The 21,073-nt window shown below is 42.3% G+C and overlaps 1 protein-coding gene across 1 annotated transcript in view; it reads left to right on the top strand.

Annotated features, from left to right (window-relative positions):
• RHEX (regulator of hemoglobinization and erythroid cell expansion) overlaps positions 1 to 19,390 on the top strand; it is a 158,078-nt gene extending 138,688 nt beyond the window's left edge. Inside the window, exons 5-6 of the mRNA XM_086920376.1 lie at positions 14,308 to 14,372; positions 18,095 to 19,390. Coding sequence (XP_086776502.1) covers positions 14,308 to 14,372; positions 18,095 to 18,298 — 269 coding nt within the window. The 3' untranslated portion in view covers positions 18,299 to 19,390. The remainder of the gene's footprint in view (positions 1 to 14,307; positions 14,373 to 18,094) is intronic.
• Positions 19,391 to 21,073: the final 1,683 nt, after the last annotated feature.

Here is a 21,073-nt window from a genome sequence, read left to right as displayed (position 1 = left end):
AGTACATGCATTTGGAGTTAAATGATAACTCCAGACTTTTTCCTTCAAAAATTGAAAAACATCCAAATTGCTTTGTATCGCAGCTTGAATTCCTTCTTTTATATATCATTTAGCCTTCTCAACTTGACCATTGGCACAAGGACAATATAAAGGCGCTCTTTCAGAGTGCACACCAAATTTGTTCAAAAATAATTTTATCTTGTTGGAAATAAATTGCACCCCATTATCAGATAAAATGGTATTAGGTGCACCTTCAATTCTGACATTGTTGTCCAAAAATTCAATAACTTCATCAGTCAATGGATGTTCTACAAAGGTGTAGCATATCCACTTTGAAAAATTATCAATGACAACAATAGAAAATCTCTTCTCCCTGCCTAAACATTCATAAGGACCAGAAAAATCAATAGAAATGTTCTCCCAAGGTCCAGCAGGACCTTCTTGAACAGATAACGGTTGAGTAGAAACTTTCCAATGCTTTTCAGATTTCACACACACAGAACAATTGTCCACCATTCTCTCAAAGCTAGCATCCATGCCAGGCCACCAAAGGTGAACTTTAAGCAGTTTTTTAGTACCAGATACTCCTGGATGACTTGAATGAGCTAACTGGATATGTTTATATCTCACACCAGCCGGGGGTACAAACAAATCCTGTCTCAATAGTATGCCATTTTCACTGCTAAGCTCCTCAGCAATCTGAGTAAAACGTCTAAAATGAATTTCTAGATTTTTACAAGGCGGCCACCCATTAACAACAAAATGCTTTACCTTGGACAAAACAGTATCATCTGCCATAGCATCATTCCATTCTTTCTCAGAAATAGCAGAATTACACAAATCAAATGCATCAACCAATGCCACAATACATTCATGTTTGTCAATCATCTCATTTTCACACTCATCCTGAGGAGGAAGTCTTGATAAACAATCTTGTAATAAGTCTTACAAGTCTGGAAGAAGCCTTACCACTTCTGACCCCATCCATCATAAAGACAAAAGGCTTATGATCTTTAACCAGAACAAAAGGTCTTCCCCACAAAAAACTTTTAAATTTTTCTACTGCCCATACACAGGCCAAAGCCTCTCTTTCAATGATGCTATAGTGCCTCTCTGTTCCTCGAATCCCTCTTGAAATAAATGAAATAATTATTTCTTTGCCATCTACAATGTGTGTAAACGCAGCACCAAGCCCGATGGCACTCGCATCCACAGTAACGTAAGATTTTCCTTGTGGATCAAACGTATTGAGACCAGGCCCTTTAGCAATACGTTTTTTAACATTAAGAAAAGCTTCATCATGAATATCTGCCCAAGTAAATTGAGATCCTTTTTTTAAAAGCTGTCTGAGTGGTTCGACAACAAGAGCATAACTTTTAACAAAACTTGAATAATATTCGCCTAACCCCAGAAAAGAACACAAAGAATCCTTATCCTGTGGTCTACTAGCTTTCTCCAAAGTATTGATGAGATCTTCCTTTGGAAAAATGCAATCAGGTGTAATTCTGTGGCCCAAATAATTAATCTCCTCAACAAGAAACTTACATTTGTCTTTACTCCGGTCATTCCTTTGCTACCTAATATATTCAGTACCTTGTCAAGAATCATGTTGTGTTGTTCACAATTTTCAGCAAAGATTAAAATATAATCCTGAAAAGACTGCACACCATTAATACCTTGAAAAAGACTCTCAATCAACTTTTGAAAAACACTGGCCACTGAGGCCAAGCCGAATGGCATCCTCAAAAACCTGTAAAGACCAAATGGCGTAATAAATGTTGTAAGATCTTTTGAAGACTAATCAAGAAGTACCTGATGGTACGCTGATTTAAGATCAATTACAGAGAAATACTTTGCACCATTAATAGCTGCCAACATTTCCTGAATGCAGGGTAAAGGATAAGTATCTACTACAATATTTTTATTAAGAGATCCGAGATCCACACACAATCTCAGATCCTGATTTTTTTAAAGAGCAATAACTATAGCGGAAACCCACTCCGAACTATCTGTGGATTCAATACTTCCTTCAGAACACAAAGTATCTAAGTGAGATTTCAATTTTTGTCGAATGCCCAGAGGAACCATACGTACTTTGTGTTGAATTGGCACCACTCCTATTTTAAGTTTGATGTTGTGCATATAGCCTTTAACTTGTCCAAAAACATCACTATGTTTTTTGAGAATCATCTCCAAAGAAGACTTTTCAATTGAAATGTTGTTGACATTTAAATCCCTTAATTGAATAGGACGATCTAAACCTGGACATAAATTTATACCCAACCTTCCTAAATCAAACCATCCTACAATGTTCTTACCATCAATGGCCACATACATTTTAGTAAAAATCTTTTGTTCTTCAAACTCTAACGTATCTTCAAAGAAGCCTAGCATAGAGATATCAAAATTACCAAAGGCCTTGTAATTCACATCAGTTTTCTTGAGTTTAACAACCTTCCAATTATCTTTAAAAAAAATATCAGATAGGATGGTAATAGGTGAACCTGAATCAGCCATGGCTTCAAAAGCTACTTCACCTACTAAAACTGTACCTAAAGGAGCCTTAAAAGGATGTTAATATTGTCTACAGAATCATCAAACAAGTCATCATAAACAGAAAGTAACACATTTTGTAAATCGAGTTCAACACTGGAAAAACTATTGACATTAGAATTCAATGTTTTCTTTGGTGCATGACACACCGATGAAAAATGACCAACTTTTCCACATGTGATACATTTTCTCTTTAAGGCAGGACAGTCAGAACAGTTCGCCAAGTGTGTTTTGGCACCACATCTGAAACAACTTCATTTGTTGCTTTGTTTGACGAATCCCTCATTAAAAGATTGTACAGCACAAACAGGCAAAGAGGAAATAGTATTTTTAAGTTCTTCTGCAGAAATAACTTTTGAAGAAAGGCTAGATCTTTCAATTCCTTTAGCCAGATCCAAAACTTCACTTAAAGTAGGATTACGACAGGCAAGAAGTCTTTGTTGTATTTTTTTTTAATAACAGTTAAACACAAATTGATCTCTTATGAAAAAATGAACATTTGCTCAATATTCACAATTTGCAGCTAAAACTCTAAGTGCAGCAACATAATCTTCAATGATTTCATCAGGAAGTTGCTTCCTCTTATGGAAAGCATGTCTTTCAATTAATACATTAGGTTTATCCTAAAATTCTTTCTCTAATATTGCTATAGCCTCCTTATATACATTCCAGCCTTCCCCCCCACCACTGGGTGGTGCAATAGGAATTAGATTTTTAAACATTTCTATTGCTGCAATACCAAGAAAGCTGAACAAAATTGCTTTCAATCTCTCTGGTGAAAATTTAGTACCATATATGGCTATAATATAATTTTCAAAAGATTCAAACCATTTTTTCCATGCTAATTTTGGGTTGCCTGGAATCTGTAAAAATATTGTAGACTGGTTACAAATCTGAGACGCTGCCATATTCAAATTGAAAGGAACAATAAATATAAAATACACTCTGAATGATACAGAAGAGTTAATATGTAAAATAGTACAATTATCATAAAGTATTTTCAAATGATGAATGTCTGCTCAATAATACATGTATCACTGTAGAAAATAATTTATTAACCTTGCTCTCAACAAGGCTAGCAGTTAATACTGTGCATATGACCTAAAATGACACTAAATAATCAAGTGTGCGCATCACTGAAAATGCGCTGAAAATGAATAATCATTTAAATGTGCGCATCACTGTGAAAATACGCTGAAAACGAATGATAAATTAAGTGTGCGCATCACTGTTAATATGCGCTGAAAATGAATCATCAATCAAGTGTACGCATCACTGCCAAGACGCGCTGAAATTAAAGAAATAGAGAATTTGAATAAATACCAAGTGGTTGCTTTGAGACGATTGTGCGAAAATCACTGGATCCACTTCAAATGCATAAAAATAGATGCGTTATGAACAGCTGATGAATTCGCTGTAGTTCCTCAATAAGATCAACAATGCAGATGAAAATCAAAGATGGCCACCAATGACGTTTTATGCGTGCAAAGTCACGTAATTGACTAAGCAACCATAATAAACAAAAATGGCCGTAGTAGGGTGTTGGTAACGTGCCTGGTGAAACACATCGTGAGTCTGAAACGCAGTGTGAGTCTTACAATCCGACGTCACTTCACTCACCACTTTCCTCAGGTTTGGAAAGAGAACATTTCAGCGGCATCTCTCTAGCAGGAATTCTTCAGGCATCCAGGAGCACGCAACGGTAAAAGGTCATTCAAATTCACAGTACCATGTAAAAGCGTATGAAATCCCTGAAAATCTCAAATTCACGAAGAATTAGCAGGAGGCAAAGTCTCAAAATCTTCAAGGAAATGAGACACTCGAACGTAGTAAAGTCTCATGAGACACTCAAACGTAGTAATGTCTTATCCGATTAAAATCCGATGAATAAAAATAAAATGTTTGCACAGTGGATCAGCACATTAAAAGATACCTCGTCGCCATTGTAAAGACGTGAAGGAGACACAAATTGTATAAAAGTATAATGCATTAAGTGCTGAATAAAAGACACACTGGTTCAATGGAAAAGCATCCAGACAAATCAAATCTCCAACCGCTTCTCCCCCAATAGCAATCTATTCCTACTAGGGTTCTAATGTTACATCAATGTGTTCTGTATGACCTAAATACAAATCTAATTTCTATAATGCAAATAAAGATGAGACACAATTACCACACTTCATTATTTCGTGTGTGGGTGGCAGTCAGCATGAGAGCACCACCTCGTGGCTTCACTGTACCGAGGTTGAATTGGGATTAAAAATCGGCCCGGGCACGCTAAAACGAGTGGCCCACATTTGCATATTGCCTTTCCGCAAAACACTGCTTCAGCGAAATTTTATAAAAAAGGGAGGGGAGAGCATTAAAAAAATGCACGGATTAATTTACACTGGTGAAACACACCTGAAAACAAGTGAGGCCACTTTTGCTCAGACCCCCTGCCCCGCTCAATATGCATAAATGGGATGGCCCAGCGAGAGAAAGGAAGTGACACCCCTGCCCCTTGTTAAAAGGAAGGTAATGAACACCCATCTATCTCCAGAAAGGCCACTCAGGCACCCACTGGGCCGCTGGCGGCATCGAACAATGCAGTAACTGCCCAAATCAACACCCCCAGGCTGCTAAAGAAAGCAGCCCACAGCTGAAATTCAGTAATCGGCCCCTCGGGCATTGCCTGAATGCCCGCATTACCAATCCAACGCTGCACTGTACCCGCGACCAATGTGCAAGTCTTTCCACCCAACTGCCCAAAATTAAGCTGTAAGCCTCTGCCTTTCAATATGGGTAGAAATATACTCTAATACGTGCCAGTCCTCGGCATTAAATAATCCAGAGCAGCAAAAGAACAGCAAGCAGTCCTTCAAAAAGAGTATGCGTAAAATCTTTGCTTTGCCCACTTTATGTTGAAGCATTCATAAGTCTGGAAACTCCCAAAATTATGAATTATCTTCATTGCCAAAATGAGACGTTCCAATAAAGCGCAAGACAGTGTTTTTAGGTCGAAAATAAGTTTGCTTTATTAATAATAATAATCTTTATTCTGCAGTAAATACAGTCAATAAAGAGACAGTTTAAAAAAGATAAAACAACATCAAATTCATTTGTTGACTACATAATGACCATATGTGCAAATTTGCAAGGTGTCCATTATGTCTTTGATCACAGCTGAGTTCTTAATTTCACTAGACTACCTAAATACATTTATACCAATCAAACAGAAGAGGGCAAGTCATAGTCAGGGTTTACTAAACAAGGAGGAACAGCACAAGTAGTCCGCAATAATCATCAACAGTTCATTACATTTGTACAGCATAGCAAACTTGCAACTAGTCTTGTGATGTTCAATCACCTCTAGTGTTTCTTGACCTTAAAGCATATCTTAAAAAGTTAGTGGCACAGAAACGTGTGTAAGAATTGGGTAACAGCTGTAAAAACAATGGTGCAACACAGGCGTGCCTGAATATCAGATCTTTTGAAAGCCCTTTAAGGAGCACTCGTCTGGGGTGCGAAAAATATTTACAGGGAAAGACGAAGTGAAGGGTATCCTGTGGAGACCTATTGTCGCAGCCACAGGAACCTCTATCTTCTATATGTGGGGCTAAGCCATAGGGCGAAGCCAGTAAATGGTGAAGTTGGTTCAATCTAAAATGAGTGATTAAAAATCAATTGTGCGCCCTTATTAAAAAAGATAAATAAGGCTTCATGCACTGCACAGATGTTAGTAAGGCGTGCCCTCTGACCATTGGTTTTCTAAGCTCCTTATCCTCTTGGTGGGCCGCGGCATGTTTAAAAACGAACTCTTTGATAATGTCCTTATCCTGGGGCTTCACATTTTCATATCTGAAGAACATATTTGCTCTGCCTAAGGCGTGAAGGTGTCCTTATTGTATTTTAAACATGGAATTTTTAGTGCGTGATCAAGAGAAAGGCAGGTCTGTATTACTAGTCTGTTAAAACCTGCCTTCTCATTGGAACAGATCTTCACTGTTACGTTACGTTACGTTAAAATTATTTGTAACGCGCACTATCACCATAGGTTTCTTGGCGCTCAATGACAAGTAACGTGATCCAGAGTGGGAGGGTTATTCATATGCGGATTGAAAGAGCAGAGTTTTCAACAGTCTGCGGAAACAGTCATACTTTTGGCAGAGACGGAGGGAAAGTGGCAGCGAGTTCCAGGTGGAAGGAGCCAGGACAGAAAAGCTCAGGCCACCGTGCTTTTTTCTTTTAAATTTGGGAACAACGAGGAGATTTTGTGATGCTGAGCGAAGGGCTCTAGAAGGGAAGTGACGGGATAGGGCCGAAGAGATGAACGCAGGGGCTGCATCCGAGAGGGCCTTATAGGTTGTGCATGCCAATTTGAAGGTGCAGCGTTTAGAAACAGGGAGCCAATGTAGACTACGGAGGAGGGGAGTGATGTGCTGATGTTTGGGCTGGCGGAAGATCAGGCGAGCGGCCTGATTTTGCACCAGCTGCAGTCGGTGGAGGTGACATGCAGGGATTCCTGCATACAAAGTGTTGGCATAATCAAGCCTAGAGGTGATGAGCGCAATAACAACTTGGGTCAGGGCTTCTTTGGTGAGAAACCTGCTGATCTTGCGGATCCGCCTGAGGTGGAAAAAACAGGCAGAGGTGACCGCGTTGATTTGCGGTCTCATAGATAGATCTTCTGAAATGATCACCCCCAGGCTTTTGACTGAGCTCACGGGAGTGGGTGCTGTCCCCAAAGATGTTGGCCAGAAGGTGGAATTCCATGGATGATTGGGGCCTCCTACCAGAACGAGCTCAGTTTTGGTAGGGTTCAGCTTTAAGTGGCTGTGGTACATCCACTCCGCAATGGTCAGCATGGTGGACTGGAAATTCATACGGGAGGAAGGGAGGGAGTCTATGGGAAAGATTAACTGGAGATCGTCCGCATAGTTGAAAATTGTGACCGGGGAGTTGTGGAGGGAGGCTAAAAGAGGTTGGAGGTACAAATTAAAAAGAAGAGGGGAGAGTGCAGAGCCCTGAGGTACACCGCAGGGAAGGGAGGTGTAGGGTGTAGAAAAGGTGGAAAGGTGAACGGACTGAGAGCGCTGGTGCAGGAAAGATCTGAGCCAGTCAAGGGCTAATCCCTGAATGCCGGCGTTATGGACACGGTCGATCAAGGTGGTGTGATCGACCGTGTCGAACGCCGCCGAGAGATCCAATAGGACAAGGGCTTGAGGGATGTTTTTGTCAGCGCCCTTCCTGAGAGTGTCCATGACTGCTACTATGACCGCCTCGGTGGAGTGGAGGGGTCTGAATCCCGCTTGTTGAGGGTCTAAGAAGGAAGATTTCTCTATAAAAGAGCTCAGGCAGCGGGTAATGTAGGTCTCCAAGATCTTTCCTAGGTAGGGGAGGAGGGAGATGGGTCTGTAGTTGCTGAGAATTGATGGGTCTGCATTGGGTTTCTTTAGAATGGGTAAGACTGCAGCTTGCTTGAAAGAGGATGGGACCTCCCCGGTAGTGAGGGAGTTGTTAAGTAAAGCTAGAGGGGGGCCTGGACATGCAAGAAAGGCTTCTTTCAGAATCTGCGGGGGACAGCAGTCATTGGGGGATCCCGATCTGATTTTATGAAGGAGAGAAGCAAACTCTTGTTGGGATATAGGTGGGAACTCTGTCAAGGTACTGGTATTAGTAGGGGGAAGAGAAAGAGGAGTAGGAGATGCCGGAGTCAGAATATTATTTTTTATTGTCGTAATTTTCTCTATGAAGTAAGAGTTAAGTGAGTCACAGAGGGTTTGGGTCGGCTGGGGTTGGGGAGTGACTCTATCTGGCAGGGAGAGCTCATTTACGATTGAAAAAATGTCTTTCGTTTTATTGTTTGAGTCCAAGATTTTTTGTGAGAAATATGCCGTCTTGGCAGCCAGGATTGATTGTTTATAAGATTTAAGGGTTTCATTGTATGTGAATTTGAGCTGTGGGTCGTAGTGACGACGCCAGCGGCGTTCAGTTTGCCGGAGGGTTAGTTTTTCCGCTTTGAGTTGGTCCGTAAACCAACGTTGTGCGTCGTGGGGGCGCTTTGCTTTAATTCTTTTGAGAGGGGCAGCTTTATCACTAGCCTGACGCAGCCAATCATCAAGTTTGACAGCCTGATTCTCTAGAGAAGTCAGAGACGTGGGTGCAGTAGAGGCTAGGGAATCATGAAACTCAGGCAGATTGGCCCTTTTCCAGTTACGAGCCATGATATTTTTAGTACAGGGGGACGGACACAGAGTGTGCAGATAAGGAGATGAAATAGTGGTCAGACCAGGAGCAAGGGAAGACTGAAGGAGGTGAGATATCGAGGTTAGATGTCCAGAGTTGGTCAAGAATATGACCTTTCAGATGGGTGGGGGTGTGGATGTGTTGGGAAAGATTCATACCTTTTAGGAGGTCTGTGAAGTCCACCGACGATTGGCTTTCATGGACATCGGCTGGCCAATAATTAAAGTCTCCAATCACCATGATGTTGGCGTGGTTAATTGCTAATTGAGCAATAACGTCGCTGAATAATTGGGGAAAGGTGGGCATAGAATCAGGGGGTCTATATGCAAGGACACAAACAAAAGACGATTTAGGGGAGGAAAATTTTAGTGCCAGATATTCAGTTTTAGGGATAGGGGTCAACGTGACATCAGAGAAGATATATTCAGAGCGGATGATAGCCGCCACTCCGCCACCAGTCTTCCCAGCGGGCCGATTGGCGTGCATGATGTAGTATCCCATAGGGAGTGCAGCGAGAATATCGGGGGCTGAATCTTCAGTGATCCAGGTTTCTGCTAGGAGAAGGATGTCGATGGAGCTCTGATGTAGAAGTTGGAAAATCTCGAGCTGATGGCGGATGAGGGAACGGGTGTTAAGGTAAAAAATCGACAAAGAGGTGGAGATCTGTGGAACAGAGGGAGAAGGGTCGTGACAAGAAACAAGTGCCGAGTAGTCAGATGGTATAAGAATGCCACATGACTGAGCCGCTCTGACAGTGCGGGCGGGAATGGGTCCGGAGGACTTAAGACTCAGAAGCTCGGCGGAGGAATAAGAGTGGAGTTGGGCATTACGACAGGGCCCTGGGCCTGGTCGGCCACGGACGGGCGCGGACGGGCGCAGACGGGCTTGACTTGTGCACGACTTCGGCGCGAAGTCGGCGCTCCCGCTGCCCTCGTCCGCTGCGCTTCCTCCATACCGCCATTAAGTAGTGGTGGTGAGGGAGCGCTAGACCGCTAACCTGCGGGTTTTCGGTGCAGGGCGGAAGTGTGGTAGCTGCCAGGAAGTAGCGCTCCTCGAGCTGGCCCTCCGCAACAAACGGCACAGAGCCGGGGCGGAACGGGGCCACGAGGCAAATAAAGTGCAGGTAAGAGAAGCAGGAATGTATTCAAAGACGGAGTGTCAGTTTCAAATTTTAAAAAAGGATTGTGCTATTAAAATCAGCGAAGAAACAGAACACAGAGTACAAATTCCTATTCCATAAATGCAATTCAGGCATGCTATTAAAGTCAGCAGCGAGAGAATTAAATGTATGGCAGTATCGCCAACCACACAACACAACCGCAGCCTGGATCGCCGCGTATGTCAATGGGCTGGGGGCTGAAAGCGGGAGTTAAGTAAGTCACCCAACATAACAGGGGTTTAACAGCCACCATATCCACGATGTACTTAGTTGCTCCAGTAAGCAAACTCCACCCACGGCTCTGGCTCCAGCTCCTCCAATATCCCAGCACCAGCTGATCTCCCAACATTTTACAAACCATGCATATACATTAAAGGAACACTCTCAGCCATACATTCCACATTCCACTAAATGTTTCCACTCATGCCAGGATACCACAGTTTGTCTGTAAAGTATTGTTTATAACAAGTAAAATAAAATACACTTCAAAATATTCAAGAACCAACAAATACATATCAATGCTTTAAATCTTTATAAATGGATAGTTTATTTTTCAAACATTTTTCACTGAGGAAATTTTGAACATAGTTTAAAATGTTCAGGCAGTCTCGGAACGTAATGTTAAATCCTTGACAAGGCATTTTTACTTTCCAAATGATCTAGCCATTTGTTCCTCTGATGTAGCCTTGAAGCAGATTTATGGGCCTCCAGGAGAAGTGTCATGATAAGTGCACCTTCTGCCTCAGGCTCCAGCTGAGTGAGTGCAGCAGCTGGCCCATCCCTTGTGCTTTCATGAAACATGTGAAATGCAAGAGATAAATAAAAAACACCCCTTAAAGTTTGTTCTTCAGCTATAGCCCAGCACAAACATCCCTCTTGCTGTGCTTTTACAGACAAGTTAGGAGGAGCGATGAGCAATCAGCCTGGCAGGGGGGAGTTTAAGGGGGAATCAGCACACGAGGGAGAGAGCTATAAAACATGTAGAGTCTTAAATGAAAAAGAAAAAAGGTGTTCTCTAAATGTGAGCAGTGGAGGGATACAAGTTAACAAATCAAAACCATAATGAAGAGCCTGTGCTCCAGGGGCAGACCTGTCAAGAGGAAAACAAGCCATTGAAGAGGAAGCAAACCAATGAGAGTAACAATAAAGCCAACCAATGTTATGTTACACGTTTTTAAAGCATAATGGTTGCTCCCAACGGAGTGTCCCCGAGCTACGATTGCCATAGCCAGATGCAGAGATCATAAAAAGAGAGATATTCCCTAAAAAGAAAATAGTACTTGAACGGAAGAAGAACAGCATAAGAAGATCCAAACAACCATGTTTTGAGTTTCTTCCTGAAGGTTTTTTCAAGAGGTTCTTGTCTCAAGTGAAGGGGTAGAGTGTTCCACAACTTTGAGTCCTGAAAACCAAATGAGCAACCACCCAAGCAAGATCGTTTAATGACGGACACTGCGGCCAGTGCAGCGTCTGTCACTCTGAGTCTTCTACTGGGTTGGTGGGGTTTAACTAATGAAAAGAGATTAAGGATTTTGTGGTATTTTGCTCGATGACAGCCAAAGGGCAGGGCACGCGGATGCCCACCTAGGGAGCTTCAGCAGTTGATGTGCTGCCGCATTCTGCACTCTCTGCAGTTTTTTTTAATCCACCCTGAATAGCTCCGATATAAAGTATATTACAATAGTCCAATTTGCACATGAGAGTCTAAACTACTGTTTTCCTGGCAGATATAGGAAGAGGTCCAAGATTTAAGCCAGAGTCTTGAGAGTGCCGAAACACTTCCTGGCCACGCAGGATATTTGGCTGTCAAAAGTAAGATAGGAGTAAAAAAGAATGCTCACTTTGGGCTTGGGGTCTGGAGTAGGGCCGAGTTCCTTTGGCCACCAAGTTGCTGGCCAAATGGATGGTTGTTTCCCAACAATGAGTACCACTGTTTTATTTGTATTCAACTTGAGGCAGCTCCTATTCATCCATAATGCAAGATTCCACAGGCAAGCTCTGAAATGGGATGCACTCCCACTCCTCCTGAGAGAGAGTGACAATAAGCTGTGTGTCATCGGCTTAGGACACTATGGTTACATTGCGTTGCTCGATCACATCCGAAGGGGGCACATATAAAGATTGAACAATGTAGGGCTCAAAATCGAGCACTGAGTAAGAGGCAGCACTTCAGAGGGGAAGGGAGCTTGCACCACTTAAAAAAAATTGGTCCTGGGGAAAAAAGGCCAACTATGTCAGGTCTAGACCCTTAATGCCGTAATTCCCTGGTTGTTCTAACAAGAGGCCATGGGATACAGTATCAAATGCTGCGATAAGGTCCCGCATAATCAAAGCTGCTGTTTAGCCTCAGTTAGCACAGAATCTAAGAGATTCTGTGTCTAGCAGTAAGGCTGACTGTGCTGTACTGAGCCCGGAACCCTGATTGTGTTTTGTGGATTACACTTTTTGACTCCATGAAACTTGTCAGTTTAGCATTGACATGTTTCTTAGGGATTTTTCAGAAGGAAGGGAGGAACGAGATGGGCCTTAAATTCACTGGAAGGGATGGCTCTAGTGAGGGGTTTTTAAGGAGAGGCTTTACAATAGCGTGTTTCCACTTAGTAGGAACTACAACAGTTTAGAAAGAGATGTTGAGCAAATTGCTCAACCTAGGCAGGATAGTCTCCATTCCCTGAAACGGAATTCAAGGTGGAGTTGGATCGGAGGGAGAACCCAATTTTATCTTGATGAGAAGCATACTGAGTTCATCTAAGGAGGGTGGAGTGAAAGTGGCAAGGCTCTTCTTCTTAGCTGGAGCATCAAACCAGGCTTTTCGGCACTGAAAGTCTCTTAATGTCTCAGTAAAGTAGTTTTAGATTTTTGCGCCCTTGTCAAGAATGAAGCGAGTAATCTGGTGACAGCTCTTTAGGGATGGCACTATGTGAGAGGATATACGTTGCAGAGATGATAAGTATTTAACAATGAAAAAAGTTCCCTTGAGGAGTCAGATGAGGACTTAATCTAATGCTCATAGAATTTGCTTTGTGTGGTATGGATAAGCTGGTGGCACTCCTTCAGGGTCGTAGAGTAGTTGGCTTTACTATTGGCACTGAAATCGTTACGCCATATACATTCTAGATGGTTACAAGATTTGTTACGTAACAAAAGCTCTTCAATAAACCATTCTGCAGATGGTTTGGAGCAGGTCGTGCGATGTTCCCTCAGTGATGCAATCATATCAAGGGTCCCCGTGAACCAGTCTTCAAGATGCTGGTTAACTGACTAAATGTTGTTTTTAGGCTGAGAAACATCTTTCGTGAGGCCATGGTAATGGCCTTCAGGGTGACCTTTGTCCATTTCCTGATTTTACATTTCACAACCTCCTTGTGGGTTGAAATGTGACTGTGTATCAGAGGGGTGTGCAGTTCCTAACTGGGCATGTGGGGAAAGGGAGGTCTTTCTTCGTGATGCCCTCACACACCCCGGAGGATGTCATGCTTCATCATTGGGCCTTGCTCCTCATCGGGCTGGTGCTGCAATGGCCAATGGGCTCCCGTAAATGGGGCTTTGCCGGAGACCTTTTGAAGAAGCTGTTGGGTGCGTGCAGGTGTGAGGCCTGGGTGGTGCACAGGTAAGTGAAATAAAATAGGTCAAGAGCAATCCTACTCAGGTCTGGTTTTGTTATATAGGTAGTTCAAGCCTGATTCAAAAGGGTGTGGGTGCCCTAAACGTATTTAATGTTCCTGAAGGGCTGCCACGGTGAAGTGGGTCAACATGTTTCGTGCCCCATTAGCCCTTGACGCGTCAAGTGGCACTTTATCATGACCGAAAGAAAACTAAAGTGTGAGTGGTGCACTACCGTCTGGTACTACACATTTTTTGATCTAGTTGCCAGACATGGTAGGGGGTACCCTAGTGGGCTTGTACTGGGATATAGTAGACCTCTGTAACAGGAGCCTAGGGCTGACGGGGGAGGCAGAGCACGTTGTTGCTCTAGAGATCGAGAGGCAGACGACTGGCGTTCATCCTACCCTTAGCTCCGGGCCCCATTAGCCCGTTAGGGGCTAATGGGGCATGAAACATGTTGACCAGCTTCACCTTGGCAGCCTTCAGGATCAATAAATCCTGCAATAGACAGCTCGTGCATTGTCTAGTAGGGAAAACCTATAAACGATACAAATGGATTTGCCATTTTTCTCACCAGTAAAAATGTCCTGTAGCATCTGCAATGATTTCTAGGCTCTACTAGCAATCAGTTGCCCACCAATGAGGGATCTCTCTTACTAATATCTTCAAATGATTGGGCCCAGATGGTTAAGTCATGATATGCCACAAATTCCCCATCAGAAGGAATGTTATCTCAATGACTCTTATTTTTCTGCCTTTAGATGAAAGTGACGACTCCTCCGAGTGTTCAGAAAGTTCAGAGGGTCACAGCCACCCAGCCTGCCAGGTAACTGAAAGACGGACAGTGGCACTGGTTTGGAATTGAGGTGCATATTGTCACCACTGTTATTCAAGATCAAGGGGCCGTATGTTTGTCTGTTTTCTGATTACTTCTACAAAGGATATAGTTGATGCTATTGTGCACTAGAAGGACAGGTGAGAACAGATCTAATGACTGGTTATAAGACCTTTAAAATTTAGAGGATGTGAAAAATTGAACGATTAATTAATATGGACCTGTGTATTAAATAGCTTTATATGGTCGTTTAATTTACCTTTACTTCTGATCAAAGCTGTCCATAGAAATTCTTGATTTATAATCTATTTTAACATATATAAATCATAATAAATTGCATCACATGGATTTCCTAAATGTCAAGAACTGATAAATATTTAGGGCCTGATTTAGAGCTCGGCGGATGGGTTTCTATATTACCAATGTAAATGATACCCCCTTCTGCCTTATGACAAGTGCATTATATCACATGGCGCTTGTCATAAGGTGGGTAGGATGTCCATCACATTTGAGATGGAGTATCAGTCCGTCAAGCTCAAAATCAGGCTCTTAACATTATAACTCTTCCCATTCCTAATACATATATTTCATTTAATATATTTGCATTTAAAAATGAATCTCAGATGTGTTGCTATAAATCTAATAATGTCATTGAAATCTTTATTTAAGAAAAGATGGACCTTTGAAGGATATCTTTATATGAAACAAAATACACATTTTCACTTACATAGTGACCTGATAAAGGCTATTCAAAATTGACCACAGGCCCAACCATCCCAACCAAGTCAAGATATTTTCCGTAGGCTGTTCCCCTAAGTAAACACAAGGAGATGATAGACGGAGCCCTGAAACTTTTTAAGTTGCTCAGCATAGAACAGGCAAGTTCATCATTCTTTTCTCTTGTCATGTAATTAGTCATGATGTGTGATATACTATCAATTGGGTTTGTCTATAACATACATTTTAATACATTTTAATTCCATACATGGTTGCTATATCTCCGTAGTGCTCATGGGATGAAGTGTGGTCAAAGGCAAATAGCCATGTTTACCATTACCTGGTAGATAAAGTTGTAAAGCTACAAATTCGAAGGTCAGAGCACAGAGATCCAGCACCAGTCATTGTTACGTGCTGTGGCTAGAGTATTGTGATAGCAGCTAGGTGCACTAGACCTGAGATGTGACCTACATACATACCATAAAAGTGGTATACATACCACCACAATCAATTTTCACACATATGGTCCTGCACCCTAAAAAGACAAGTAAAAAGTTTGTAAAGGAAATTATTGTCCACAATCCAACACAGAGAAATGCGTAAATAGATGTCTTCCCAAATAAAGGAACAAAGGTAGTGTTTTTGATTGAAGAAAGCGATTCCTTTATTCTTTTACTCCATAGTTAATTTCTTTAAAACACAACGCACAATGGACAAGAATGATGATGTGTTTCGTCCTCTCATGGGACTTCTTCAGGGCTTAATAAGTCGGTAATGTTCTGTACCGTGTAATTCTGAACCGGACATCAACTTACACGTCAGGGAGACACATATCCTTTATTCTTACAACAGGATAGCTGTAAACCATACAGCCAGGCAATATTTGACTCCTATCACTTCTAGAAATTGGATATCAGCACATGAGCATGGAGAAATGACAATCTATTGGTTTGTGGTCTTTTTATTGGTCTGAACACTTACATAAGAATCACATGGTACAGAACATTACCAACTTATTAAGCCCTGAAGAAGTTCCATGAGGGACGAAATGCTTTGGCAGTCTTGTCCATTGTGCTTTGTGTTTTAAAGAAATGAACTGTGGAGTAAAAGAATAAAGAAATCATTTTCTTCAATCAAAAACACTACCTTTGTTCCTTTATTTGAGAAGACATCTATTTATGCAGATCTCCGTGTTGGATTGTGGACAATAATTTCCTTTACTAACTTTTTACTTGTCTTCTTAGGTTGCAGGACCATTTGGGTAATAAAGTTAGTTCAGGCAAGAAAATTCACAGTATCTTCTTTGACTAAAAGGTGATTGACCCCGGAGTATGATGATATAATGATGTCAGATATCTGTTGGGATCTTTTCACACCAGAATCAAACCGATTCTAGACCCTTTTGGACATCTTATTTCCATCTTGATCACTAGTTAAATAAACCAACAGCAGAGATCTCTCTGAAACCTGTAAATCACAATCTCAAATCATAAGCTTGGGAGAGAGGCTTGCGTGTTTAATGATGCATTGGCTGGTGCTTTAAGGTGGCATTTATGTGGGAAGAGTTGGGTTAGTAATGCTATTCATAAAAGTGCTGTGAATGTAGTCAATAAATATATCAATTTTTTTAAGATCAATCGATAGATGTCCTTTTCTGTGCAGCTCTGCTAAAGTCTGCAGAAGTGACATTAGTTTACAGGGCTTTAAAGAAACTATGCTTGATCCTGCAACTACTAGATAGACCGCACATCATGACAAGTCCTGCAGTTGGCTTATGATACACACAACTACATACCTTGCCTATGACAAACATTTGCCATGGGTCCTGTGTTTTGAGCCTGGACAGTGGTCTGCGGATGGGCTTTGTCCTGCGCCGATACCAATGTTCTGTAGATTAAGCGTATGCATGATTGTTTGTGTGTGATATTTATATAGAGCAAACCTGTCTGAAAGACCATGAAGTATTGTCCATGGTCACAGATAAAGAGACAGTCAACAAGTGATTGGAGGAGTTGCTGGATTCTGAGAGCTGAAGACGACTGTGCATAGTGGTTTTGGGAACACTTTAAGGTCGGGACTATGTAGTACCACTAAAATAGTGTGCAGGGTCCTAGACTTGCAGATGATCACAGTGGCAGAGTAATACATTCTACGTTATGTTATGCAGTGTGAATATGGGCCTGCAAATGTACCATATTTTGTTGTGTAACTGCGCAGTAAGTAGTAGGTTTATTGCGTGGCTCAGCTGCTGGCCTTTAATTAGCCCATACTATGAGGCATCAGTGTTTACACATGTAAGGCTGAGCTCTGGGCTCTGTGTATACTGAAGCCCTGCAGACCATATCTGGTCTTTAAACCTTCCATAGATTTCTTCTGCTTCATGCTATGCACCTCTCTATGCAGATAGTCTTTGCACATAGCATTGCACTGCACCATGCTGGGTGGCTCCATCTTTGAGGAAGTATGGTGTTTAAAAGCTGTTCATCTCTGCTACAAATGACATGCGCTTGGTGGTGGTGTAGGATGAGGGTTTAGCCATGTATGGTAAAGTGTTCTACGAGGCGGCGTAGCTAGAGGCGGTTTGCATAAATGCCTGGCTGGTGCTAATGTGCACCACAGTGCTATTTGGCACCACTTTACACTTCTAAAAGTGCTCTGTTTTTGGGACAATCAGTGCTGGTTAGAACTGGGTGCCATTTTATAGTTTTCTACAAAATAGCCCCCAGTCACAACATGTGATATGGTGCTAAATCGCTTCTCAGTGTGTAAATTCGAACTGCTCAGTGGTTGTGCTTTGGCCTGGACAAACGTTCACAACAACAACCAATGCTTTACCTTAGATGTGTATCCACCATGCTGTCAGTGCTGTTAAATTCTCCTTTTGTGAAATGTGGCTTTATAGACATGACACTGCATTGCGTCTGACCTGCAGCATGCACTGCAATCACCTGCAGTCTGAAAGGTGTAAATCAATGTTGTCTTCTTCTTTCCTCCAGACACCGAAGGCAAAACCAGACGTCACTTACAGCAGCCTGGTCTTTCCGGGCACAGGCCGAGGTCCAGACGGCATGCACAAAAAAAAGAAATTCCCAGATTACATCAACCTGGATCCGGAAAAGGCAAAGTTTCAGCCCAGGCCCGTTTTACGTCCTAAACGTGACGAATCTACAGACTACATCAAAGTTTCCCTGCACACCTAGTCTCTGCAGTGTTCCATTAAAAGAAAGATTGCCAGTGCCCAAATCTCTGCTAAGAATCCTGTGGCCGGAGCTCTTTCATGTCGCTGCACCGAATATCAAGGCTGCAGTGTGGAATCCACTTCATGGCCCTCATTTATGAGACTCCGTGTGGCCCTTTTCGCCACCAGAACGTCACTTTTTTTACTTTCTCGTGGTGCAATGTGTCCCAGAATGTTTAATAGTCCACGTGGAGCTACTTTACGTGGCTTTTCATGTCCTCATAAATATGTGCCCTTTCACACAGAAAGAACACTGCATGAAAGAGGCATTCCATGGGTGTTGCTATGGGTGATCCCACGCAACACGCATGGAATCTGAAGCATTCCGGATTTACGAGAAATCGTAAACCTGGGAATGCATCAGAATCAAACGCCAGCCCAAGGTTAGCTTTAGGGAGGCACAATGAGGAGAAATGTTTTAATTTCTCCTCGTTTTTTTCCTTTTTCTGTCTGCTGCATTCTGCAGCACACATACCAAGAGGAAATCGCCTGAATTGATTGAATTTGGGCAGGAAGGTGTCCCTTCCTGCATAAAATCAATCATCCCCACAACTCAGACACACTTGCACCATGGTGAAAGGGTGCCTGCGTGGACACATGGCACCCCATTATGCGCCGGCACAGGGGAAAAAGACAGGAACACTCCATCACATAGATATGCCTCATTCCTGCCCTTTTGTTTTGGCACAGGACAGCGCAGCAAGATTACTTGTGGTGCTGCCCTGCAACAAAACCTCATAAATGAGGCCCCATGTCTCTGTAATCCACTGCCAGACACTATCTGGCAATTTATCTCATTATTGCATGTTCCTGTGTTCTCTATTTGTGACGGTTTTCTGTCTTTCTTCCTCCGTCTTTCTGCTTTGTGTGTTTTTGCCCTCTTTTGCTCTGCAGACATGTCTTAACCCTGAACGCCGCTCTATGCGCTTCATGGACCTTCATTCTGTGAAACTGCATAAAAAGGATGTCATTTCAATTCCTCAACATTTATCAATTCCCCAAGCTGATTAAAATAGCATAGCGACTGTGTTAAACAAAAAATGCTTCCTAACTTTTTTAAATAATGTTTTTTTTATACAGTGCTCCATACCATTATTTTGCTATTTGTAAGTGCTGTATATAACACATGTTACTATTAGCCACAGGAGTGGTATGCAATGCACCGACCTCAGAAGAATGTAAGCCCGAGATTCGAACTGATGACCTACAGACCCAGTGCAACCCATATTACCAACCTTACGAATAATACTTCTTTTGATCTCATCCTTCATTTGCTTGATTTTTTTTTATCAGTAATTCTCTACTAAACACATGTATGTATTACACATGGTGAGGTGTATATTTTTCAGCCTTCACCCAGCTTCTCTGAGATAATTATTCAAGGATTCTAGTACAGTCACCTTCAGCAGTACAAGGTAGTGGCAATAAAGTTTCCATAAGGACAAATCGCAACAGATCTTTTAAACTACCTTCAGCTTAAGATGTGTGACGCGCTACGCTGAGATGTAAACTTAAAAACTATCAGTGTTGCCAACTTTTGCAGTTAATTTTCAAATCTTGTAATTTTGCTTCGTTTTTTTGTACCATGAAGAGTCGAAGATTACTGCCAGGTCATCCGTACCATGAGTGCTACCCACCCATTATGAGGCTACCAGAGCACACAGCTCGATTCCACCCATCGATCAAAGGCATTCCCTCCCTCAAGAACTGAGACAACCATTTTCCTGTTATGGATCCAGCATCCTTTGGTCGGTTTTCTTTTGGCTTTTTCTTGGGGGCAAGGGACATAAACAGCTCTCCCTGAGATCACTATAGTTCTGGTTAACCCCATATTTGGAAGTAGGGTGCCAGAAGCCCCCATCTCTGGGAAGAGGGTTGGGAATGCCCCTCTATGCTGAGCAGAATCATTTCCAACTAGTACTCTCCTGGAGCTGTGGCGGGAGTGATATTGTGGACAGTAGAGTAGTAGGCTCTTTTTGCCCATTTCGTTCAGTGGAAAACATAGTATGTTTTCACATTCGCAATAACATTCCAGGTTTTATTTATTCCTCCCTACCCCCCCCCCCCCCCCCCCGGAGATATTGCAGCATACATTTGCAAATCTTGTGGCAAAAATTGAACATTTGCCACACAAAAATTGACATTTTGCAGCACTTTATTTTACAATGATTCCTTTTCAGCCTTAAATCAATGTAAACTGTTTTTGTAGAGTATTCCCCCTGGAAATGGGCATGTTTCAAGTGTCTGAGAGCTTTTGTTATGTTTGCATTTGGCATTGTCCCAGTATTACTTATCTTAGACCAGATTTCGCGTCCCAGATTGTTTGAAAAGTTACCATTGAACACGTAGTTTCATCTGCAGTTTGATAATTAACATACCCTCATTCTGATGACCTGTGTCTACCAAGGGGTAGAAACAAGATTGTGCAGGAGTGAAGGTTTAAATAACATTTGGAGAGACAGGGATCGGGCGCTCTAGTCTCTAGAATGTTTGATCCGGCGTTGTGTGCAGTCACCCTTTCGGATGAGACAACAAAAAGGCCACGTTTTTGCTACCTAGTTCGCTAGCAGGGGTGAGGCTTCCTGCTCGAGAGAAACACTTCGATTAACTAGTAAAGTGGGGGGCTGTGCTCTGTTAGTTAGCACAGCAAAACATCACTCCTACCCCTTGTAATGCTTTATCTTGCGTAGGCATAGGTGATGCTCGGAAACGGATGTATGACATCACAACGCATGCT

This window comes from Lissotriton vulgaris, chromosome 5 (assembly GCF_964263255.1).
Source record: "Lissotriton vulgaris chromosome 5, aLisVul1.2, whole genome shotgun sequence".
Classification (NCBI taxonomy): domain Eukaryota; kingdom Metazoa; phylum Chordata; class Amphibia; order Caudata; family Salamandridae; genus Lissotriton; species Lissotriton vulgaris.
Note: the sequence above shows the minus strand (reverse complement) of the source record. Positions and strands in the feature narration are given on the sequence as shown.